Source organism: Procambarus clarkii, chromosome 81 (assembly GCF_040958095.1).
Source record: "Procambarus clarkii isolate CNS0578487 chromosome 81, FALCON_Pclarkii_2.0, whole genome shotgun sequence".
NCBI classification, from domain to species: Eukaryota; Metazoa; Arthropoda; class Malacostraca; order Decapoda; family Cambaridae; genus Procambarus; species Procambarus clarkii.
Window position 1 is genome coordinate 19,375,152 of NC_091230.1, and position 8,859 is coordinate 19,384,010.

The window sequence follows — 8,859 nt, forward strand, 5'->3', positions numbered from 1 at the left end:
GCGCGTGAGAAGGAGCAGCATTGAGGCGTGAAGCAGAGGGTGTTGTGTTGCTGGTGCTCCAGCAGCTGGCGGTACGCGCGGCGCTGGGGGCTGATTGTACCCCTCTTGTGCGCCAGGCGAAGCTGCGCCCGCCCCCCTCTTCCCACACTACCTCACACACCCACCCACCTGGCAACCCCCACCACCACCCACCTGGCAACCCGTACAACCCCACGACCATTCAGTTTTTACCCTATTTTGGAATTTGAATAGCTACTTACCCACACCAGGGGAGCATTACTCTCCATAGCACCCACAGTGGCACCCCTTAAGCCCCCTTAATATCACTATCTCGTTTACACAAATGGGAATATTTTCTGATACTTCTGTAAATAGGGGACACTATTGGATCAGGTCAATTTAAATTTGTACCTTTTTTTAGGGGAGGGGGGGGGGGGGAAGAGAACCATTCCCCTTGCCATCTTTGAATGATGGAAGAGGAGTTCTGTTGTGTATCAGCGGTGCAGATTGGCTTGATGGGTCCCACGGTCCTGGGAGGAGTCTCCGGCCGCCTGCTGCTGACTCCTCGGCCACTTCTCTTCCTCACTGCCAGTTCATCATCATGATTTGATGGTTCTTCTTCTTTGATGATAAACTTCTTAATCTTTTTGGCTATTGCTCATCTTCCTGTTAACGTGTCTGTTAATTCGTTATAGGTTCCTAGATGAGATCATTAGACTCCTCTCCTTAATGCCACCATATTGTCCTCTCCGAGCTACATGATAGAAGATTGTGGCTCTCATCCTTAGGGATAATCCTGTTGGGTCACACAGATTATCTACTCCAGTTTGATCCATTCTGTTGGGAGTCTAGTCGAGATTAAACGAATTTTTGCATTGATACGACTTGAGTGACAGTGTAGAAGATGCGGAAGAAATAAGACAGGTAATGACCGTAGAGAACTACACGATACTATAGAACAACCTAAATTGGCAGTTACCTTTGGTCAGTTACATGATTACCTACCTTACCTTGTGATGGTTCTGGGAATTAATGTTCCCGCGGCCCGGTCTCCTGGTAGGTGGTGTGACCACGGTCTGCTCGCAGTCTGACCTGTCAGTCACAACCTGGTTAAATGTTCACTCGTTATAAGTGTAAACAAACGATGTCTGGGAGTGGAGATAGGAAGCCAGAAGGACGGTACGTGATAAGAACGACCGGGAAGTAGACATATCGCATGCACATGCATCCGCGAAAGCACGCATGCACGCGGGAAAGCACGCACTCACCCGCGAAAGCACGCACGCACGCTCGAAAGCACACACACACACCATACGAGAAATAACATTAGAAGGCTCTACCAGCAAAACAGGACCTGTTATTCAGACAGCACGAAGCAGAGAGTGAGAACACGGAAAAACAAATTACCACAGGGAACAAACAGTTTACAAATACCACCATTTGGCACGGGATGATGAAAATCATTGAGAGACGAGGAGGGAGACGGGAGCTGATGACTTAACGTTGTAGGCAAGTACCGCCAAGCGCGGGTATCCGGCGGGAGAGGTCTCCCAGGGTGGGAGCGCTCAGAGCCCCTATGACATCCCCCTCTCCCACATTCTCGGAATTCTTCCTCCCCGTCCCATATTGATATATCCCTCTCCCACGCTGCTTCTTATACTCTCTCTTCCTCTGTGATAGGTATATTGCCTACAATATACCCTAATCCCATATGGCTTGGGGTAATCCCACATCAGTTTATAGTCTTCCAATGATCCAATGAACCCCCCCTTCCACTACAATACCCTGTAACCCCCATCCCATTAATCCCCCTACCTTCACACTGCCCTGTAACCCATTCCATTAATCCCCCTACCTTCATACTGCCCTCCATTAATCCCCCTACCTTCACACTGCCCTGTAACCCACTCCATTAATCCCTCTACCTTCATACTGCCCTCCATTAATCCCCCTACCTTCACACTGCCCTGTAACCCACCCCATTAATCCCCCTACCTTCATACTGCCCTCCATTAATCCCCCTACCTTCACACTGCCCTGTAACCCACCCCATTAATTCCCCTACCTTCATACTGCCCTCCATTAATCCCCCTACCTTCACACTGCCCTGTAACCCACTCCATTAATCCCCCTACCTTCACACTGCCCTGTAACCCACCCCATTAATCCCCCTTCCCCCACAATGCCCTGCACTCAGCCATTGTCCCCACCCTCCGCCAACCTGCCTCATATTGGTCGCAGTTTTCTGTAAATTTATGGACCTTCCGCTCGGAGGCACCCGGTATCAGGCTAATGACCCCTTGCTGTTAGTATCAGGAGGGGGAGGATTAGTTAGGGGAGGGGCGAGGTTAATTAGGGGAGGGGCGTGTTGGTGTACAGGAAGGTAATGCTAATTAGGGGAAGGGTTATCGCTGTTGGTGTCAAGGGGTTTGAAGCTAATTAGGGGAGGGGAGCTATTGCTGGTGGTGGCAAAAGGTGATATTAATTAACTACAACAGTTAATTGAAACTGCTGATATTTTCCAACTGAAGACATGTTATCTTGAGGTTATCTTGAGATGATTTCGGGGCTTTTTAGTGTCCCCGCGGCCCGGTCCTCGACCAGGCCTCCACCCCCAGGAAGCAGCCCGTGACAGCTGACAAACACCCAGGTACCTATTTTACTTCTAGGTAACAGGGGCATAGGGTGAAAGAAATTCTGCCCATTGTTTCTCGCCGGCGCCTGGGATCGAACCCAGGACCACAGGATCACAAGTCCAGCGTGCTGTCCGCTCGGCCGACCGGCTCCCATGTTGTTTAATGCCTGAAAAAAAAAGTTTGCTTGTATTTTAACCTATACGTTCCTTATGTGTTTTGTCTGGGCTCGTGATGGATAGGGTACACATTATCTATGTAGAGTCAGTAACTTTAGCTGAATGTGTTTCTGTAAATATTTGCCTGTAATTCTAATAATATGCTTCATGCAACATGTTATTCATTCGTGAACCAAATAGCTGCAAGTTCATAATGAAAACAATTGAAAATGGTAATGCCTCTGCAGTTATGAATGCAGATATGCAATGGAGTTTAATTAAAAGTCAATGTAATTTGAGAGGGTAGAAACATTCCCGTACACTGGTCACCTGTGGCAGTTCTACCCCTTCTGGGAGGGAGGAGGTAGAGGGAAGTGAGGGAGGGAGGTGGAAGGGAGGGGTCAAAACGCAAGGGGAATGAGTGGTTTGGTTGAGGGAGGAAGGGGGAGTAAAAGGAAGGTAAAGAATATGAGAGGTGGAAGGGGTGAGCGAGAGAGGGGAAAGAGATGGGAGGGGGGAAAGCAAAACGAGAAATATGTGAGGGGGAAGGCGGAGTGGATTGTGTGGGAGGAGGGAGGGGGGGGGGGGGGGGAGGGGGAGTCCTGTCAGTGTGTCAATAGTGATTGGCAGGTTATCATGAGCTTATGAATATGGAGCATTATTATTTCCTGGTATTGTGGGAGACTCACCTACTCACCTCTCTCTCACCTCTCTCTCTCTCTCTCTCTCTCTCTCTCTCTCTCTCTCTCTCTCTCTCTCTCTCTCTCTCTCTCTCTCTCTCTCTCTCTCTCTCTCTCTCTCTCTCTCTCTCTCTCAACTAAGACTAGGGTTCATTTGGGCTTTTAGCTGAGGTTCCTAATGAAACTGCAAGCAAGAGCTGTTATCCTACCTCAGCTCATGTGAAGCCTGCCCCCTAGAGACTCATTTACTGTATGAAATTACTTCGACTCACTAAGAATAAACTTTATATATAAGTAACAATCAAATAAGAAACAGGATGAACCATAAGCCAACGCTCTCATAATGGCTTGGCGCTTTCTTTGGATAGTTCCCTTCTCCTTCCCCTCTCTCTCTCTCTCTCTCTCTCTCTCTCTCTCTCTCTCTCTCTCTCTCTCTCTCTCTCTCTCTCTCTCTCTCTCTCTCTCTCTCTCTCTCTCTCTCTCTCTCTCTGCGTTAACCACATTACATGTAACTACCCTCTTCCTGTGACCTGTAATTAATAGCATTTCCTCATTAAATGCAATTCAATATCTCCCATTACACGCAATCAATTAATTACCTCCCAATTTCTGTTGATTATCGTCTTCCCTAATTATCTCTAATTAACCGTATGCCATAACCTGCAGTTTATATCACCCATTACTCGGCCCATTTAAAACTATTTGGGGAAAACACCTGCAGATCATCATACACGAACATCATCACCTGTAAAACACCCGCATATCATCATACACAAACATCATCACCTGTAAAACAACTGTATATCATCATACACGAACATCATCACCTATAAAACACCCGCATATCATCATACACAAACATCATCACCTACAAAACACCCGCATACCATCATACACCCATTAAAACACCCGCACATCATCATACACCCAAATAAACACCTGTCCTCCACCTCGGGACATAATGTTAGTTATCAATTGTCAGGAAATTTGTGAAACTGTAAAGTTAATTTTAACATCGCCAAAGTTTGGGAAAAATCGAGCGAGTTAATGGAATGTCAGTTGGTAAATCCAGTCAGCGTGGAGCGGAGGAATGAGTTTGGCCTAAAGTGCCTTTTTGGCCAAACAAAAATTTGGGACTGGTGTATATTGGTGGGAAATATTTTGGGGGTCCAAGTCGCATACCGTTGACAGTGAGGGTTTTGTGGCAACAGGACTGTTGATGATGACAACAACGGTGACAGTAACGGTAATAGTGCGAGGAAAGGAATGGGTGTTGATAAATGGTAACTGTGTGTGATCAACGGTAAGTACATTGTTTAAACGGTACCTGGGCAGTGGTAGCCTGTTGTAAACAGTAGCTACGGGGTCAACGGTAGCTACGTGAGCAACGGTAGCTACGTGGGCAACGGTAGCTACGTGGGCAACGGTATAGGTGTGCATCACTCTTCAACTTCCCACCTGCATATATAATTAAATATTGCCTGAAACAATAGGGAGCCGGTCGGCCGAGCGGACAGCACGCTGGACTTGTGATCCTGTGGTCCCGGGTTCGATCCCAGGCGCCGGCGAGAAACAATGGGCAGAGTATCTTTCACCCTATGCCCCTGTTACCTAGCAGTAAAATAGGTACCTGGGTGTTAGTCAGCTGTCACGGGCTGCTTCCTGGGAGGTGGAGACCTGTTCGAGGACCGGGCCGTGGGGACACTAAAAAGCTCCGAAATCATCTCAAGATAACCTCAAGATAACAATAATTATAGTATCTTCAAGGAGAAACTAAGCAATGTTGAAAGAGTGCGCAACATCAGTAGCAATGAACAAAATCCATAAGGGCCGTGATGAGGATTCGAACTTACGTCCGAGAGGATCCCAGAGGCCATATCAACAGTAGCATCAGTGTCAACAACTGTAGTGTTGATGTTAGCAACAATGCAACAACAATAAGGGCATCAGAATCAATTTCAGCAGCAGCGTCAGCGCCGCAAAAATGAGAGCGACAGGTGGTATTGTGTAAATAAAAAGACATAACCAGCAATAAAAGCACTAATGACGATTTCATTAGTTACACTGCGTTCGAAATTGCGTTGCTGACTGTTCTGATAATAGCAATGACAGGGGCAGCAGCAGCTGCTGTAGTCTCAGTAGCAGCAGGTGTAGTCTCAGTAGTGGTAGCAGCAGCTGTAGTCTCAGTAGTGGTAGCAGCAGCTGTAGTCTCAGTAGCAGCAGCTGTAGTCTCAGTAGTGGTAGCAGCAGCTGTAGTCTCAGTAGTGGTAGCAGCAGCTGTAGTCTCAGTAGTGGTAGCAGCAGCTGTAGTCTCAGTAGCAGCAGCTGTAGTCTCAGCAGTGGTAGCAGCAGCTGTAGTCTCAGCAGGGGCAGCAGCAGCTGTAGTCTCAGTAGCAGCAGCTGTAGTCTAAGTAGTGGTAGCAGCAGCTGTAGTTTCAGTAGCAGCAGCTGTAGTCTCAGTAGCAGCAGCTGTAGTCTCAGCAGTGGTAGCAGCAGCTGTAGTCTCAGCAGTGGTAGCAGCAGCTGTAGTCTCAGCAGTGGTAGCAGCAGCTGTAGTCTCAGTAGCAGCAGCTGTAGTCTCAGCAGTGGTAGCAGCAGCTGTAGTCTCAGCAGTGGTAGCAGCAGCTGTAGTCTCAGCAGTGGTAGCAGCAGCTGTAGTCTCAGCAGTGGTAGCAGCAGCTGTAGTCTCAGCAGTGGTAGCAGCAGCTGTAGTCTCAGCAGTGGTAGCAGCAGCTGTAGTCTCAGCAGTGGTAGCAGCAGCTGTAGTCTCAGCAGTGGTAGCAGCAGCTGTAGTCTCAGCAGTGGTAGCAGCAGCTGTAGTCTCAGCAGTGGTAGCAGCAGCTGTAGTCTCAGCAGTGGTAGCAGCAGCAGCAGGTGGTATACAGTAGGTGTGAAGGAGAGTAGTGGTGGTGGTGGTGGGAGCGTTGTGGTGGATCCAGTCCAAAGCCACAATTACTTGGACTGCGTTATCAGCGAGAGACAGCCGCCGTCGCCGCACGCCCACTCTCACATTATTGTTCGATACGCCACCCAACGCACGCCCAACGCACGCCTTTTTGCCCTGTACGCCCACCCCCTCACACCTCAACCCCCCACACACCCCCCCTTTCACCCCAATGACCCCTCCCCCTTCCTCAACACCCTAATGAATTGACCTTTCTATTGTTTATTTAGGCTTCGCAATTTAAGAAGAAGGAACCTCTCCTGTGGAAGATCAATATTATTACTTTATGCTAAGTAGAAGATTGGTGTGGGGGGGAGGGGTGAATGATACAGGTGTTGCGGCAGGTATCTGGTGTGTGGGGGGCAAGGGTTGAATGACGTGGCCTTCCATCGTTAGGGACTCCTAACCCGATGTGTTTGTCCTCGTTCATATCTTCGTTGCTTCTTTAATAGATATCGCAGTCCATAGTTCCCTTCCCTAGCTCTCTCTCTCTCTCTCTCTCTCTCTCTCTCTCTCTCTCTCTCTCTCTCTCTCTCTCTCTCTCTCTCTCTCTCTCTCTCTCTCTCTCTCTCTCTCTCTCTCTCTCTCTCTCTCTCTCTCTCTCTCTCTCTCTCGCTCTCTCTCTCTCTCGCTCTCTCTCTCTCTCTCTCTCTCTCGCTCTCGCTCTCGCTCTCTCTGTCTCTCTCTCTCTCTCTCTCGCTCTCTCTCTCTCTCTCTCTCTCTCTCTCTCTCTCTCTCTCTCTCTCTCTCTCTCTCTCTCTCTCTCTCTCTCTCTCTCTCTCTCTCTCTCTCTCTCTTTCTGTGGTCAGTGAATCTGATGATGTCATGCATCCTACAGCAACCATGTACCTAGCTTAGCTGAAACTTGAAGGATGGTGGCCGAGGCGCTGGGAGCGTGAAGGTAAGCAATCCAATTCCGGAGGATAGGAGCCGATGAGGCAGTTATCTCCTCCTGCATGACAAACCATTCTGCTACATTATTTTTAAATACCACTGTTACTTTACCTACCCCTCGCTCTCGGAAATATCCTCGTTATCCATGCAAAGTTTGCCAGTACAGGCTACTGATCACATGTCCCCGTATGACTTAACTATTCAGCTACAAGGGGATTTTAGTATCACTCTTGACACGCACTGTTTAAACCTTAATACAATCTAATGTAGCTGCATATGTGTAGATTTACCCGTTGATAATTTAATATTTTTTTTTTAAGGGAAAGCGCCAAACCATGACGACTATATAGCACTGGGAAGGGATCAGGATAAGGATTTGGGATGGGATGGGGGGGGGGGGAAGGAATGGTGTCCAACCACTTGGACGGTCGGGGATTGAACGCCGACCTGCATGAAGCGAGACCGTCGCTCTACCGTCCAGCCCAAGTGGTTGGACTTACCCGTTGATAAAAAACAACACCTTAGGTTATGCTAGTCCAGGACTGACTTGGAAGACGGATTCATCTATTTTAACGTCTTTTGTATTCAGAATTTGAATGTCTTAAATCTAAACTGATATTATATTATAATTGTGTTCATTTAGGTTTTGAGTTTCTTTTTGGAATGTTGTTTTTTGTTGTTTAAAATTCGCTACCTGGAACAAAAAGTTCCAAGTAGCACGGGCTATGGTGAGCCCGTAGTGGACTTATTTGTATCTGCAGCACGTGGGTGAAGCACTTAAAGAGATCTGATTCGAACAGTGTGAAGCATTCTTCGTGAAAAGTTCGAAAGTCGTCGGGTGTAAAGTGTTTTTTTTTTCATTCATAACGCCTGAATTAATGAGCATTTGGCCTTGGTTTATGAGGACGGGCTGGCCATAACTTTCCCAGCGTCCGGCTTGGCCATAACCTTCCCAGGGTCCGGCTTGGCCATAACCTTCCCAGCGTCCGGCTTGGCCATAACCTTCCCAGCGTCCAGCTTGGCCTCTGGCCCGTAGCTGGCCAAATGGTCCGTAGCGCCCTAGCTATGTAATGGAATTACTCTTTTGTATTTTTTAATATTTCTGTAGGTATGACTGAAGGATAAAGAATTTATTAATACTACAAAAACTTCATATCTTCGCGTTTTTGTATAGCTTGAGTCTGATTAAAACCCCTGCTGTATAACGTTATCTTAGTACTCTTTAGCAAATCTGTGTTGCTGGCAATTAAGTACAATTAGTTATTGTAGTTCATAATTATTATTAATTATTAATTACGGACAATTGTAATAAGCAATTATAATAAGTAATTACAATTATGTAATTAGTTTACTATCTGTAGATCAAATTGTCTGCCTATTTCCTAAATAGAAATAGTTATTTCCTATTTCCAACGCCAAATTACCTAACTATTTCGTACCCACTATCTCTCTTGCCTTAGCTCTCTCGTCCATTCCTTCCCAGTTCTCGTTCCAGCATTTTTTTTCTTCTAAGAAAAAAATCTCCACTAAAGCTTCCCACTTTCCACACT

General features: G+C 47.2%; 1 protein-coding gene across 1 annotated transcript; it reads right to left on the bottom strand.

Moving 5' to 3' along the window:
• Window positions 1–5,878: 5,878 nt before the first annotated feature.
• LOC138358079 (integumentary mucin A.1-like) lies at window positions 5,879–8,308 on the bottom strand. The gene is made up of 2 exons (XM_069315554.1): window positions 8,231–8,308; window positions 5,879–6,532 (listed from the first exon to the last, which is right to left on the bottom strand). Exons 1-2 carry the CDS (start codon window positions 8,306–8,308, stop codon window positions 5,879–5,881), a joined length of 732 nt encoding a protein of 243 aa, XP_069171655.1.
• Between the last annotated feature and the right edge of the window lie 551 nt (window positions 8,309–8,859).

What these genes read in the sequence shown, in the direction of transcription:
- LOC138358079 (XM_069315554.1), bottom strand. Translation starts at nt 8,308, where the DNA reads ATGGCCAAGCCGGACGCTGGGAAGGTTATGGCCAAGCCGGACCCTGGG. An exon ending in CCAAGCCGGACGCTGGGAAA is followed by an intron (nt 6,533 to 8,230) that starts GTTATGGCCAGC and finishes GTGGGCGTACAG; the next exon opens with GGCAAAAAGGCGTGCGTTGG.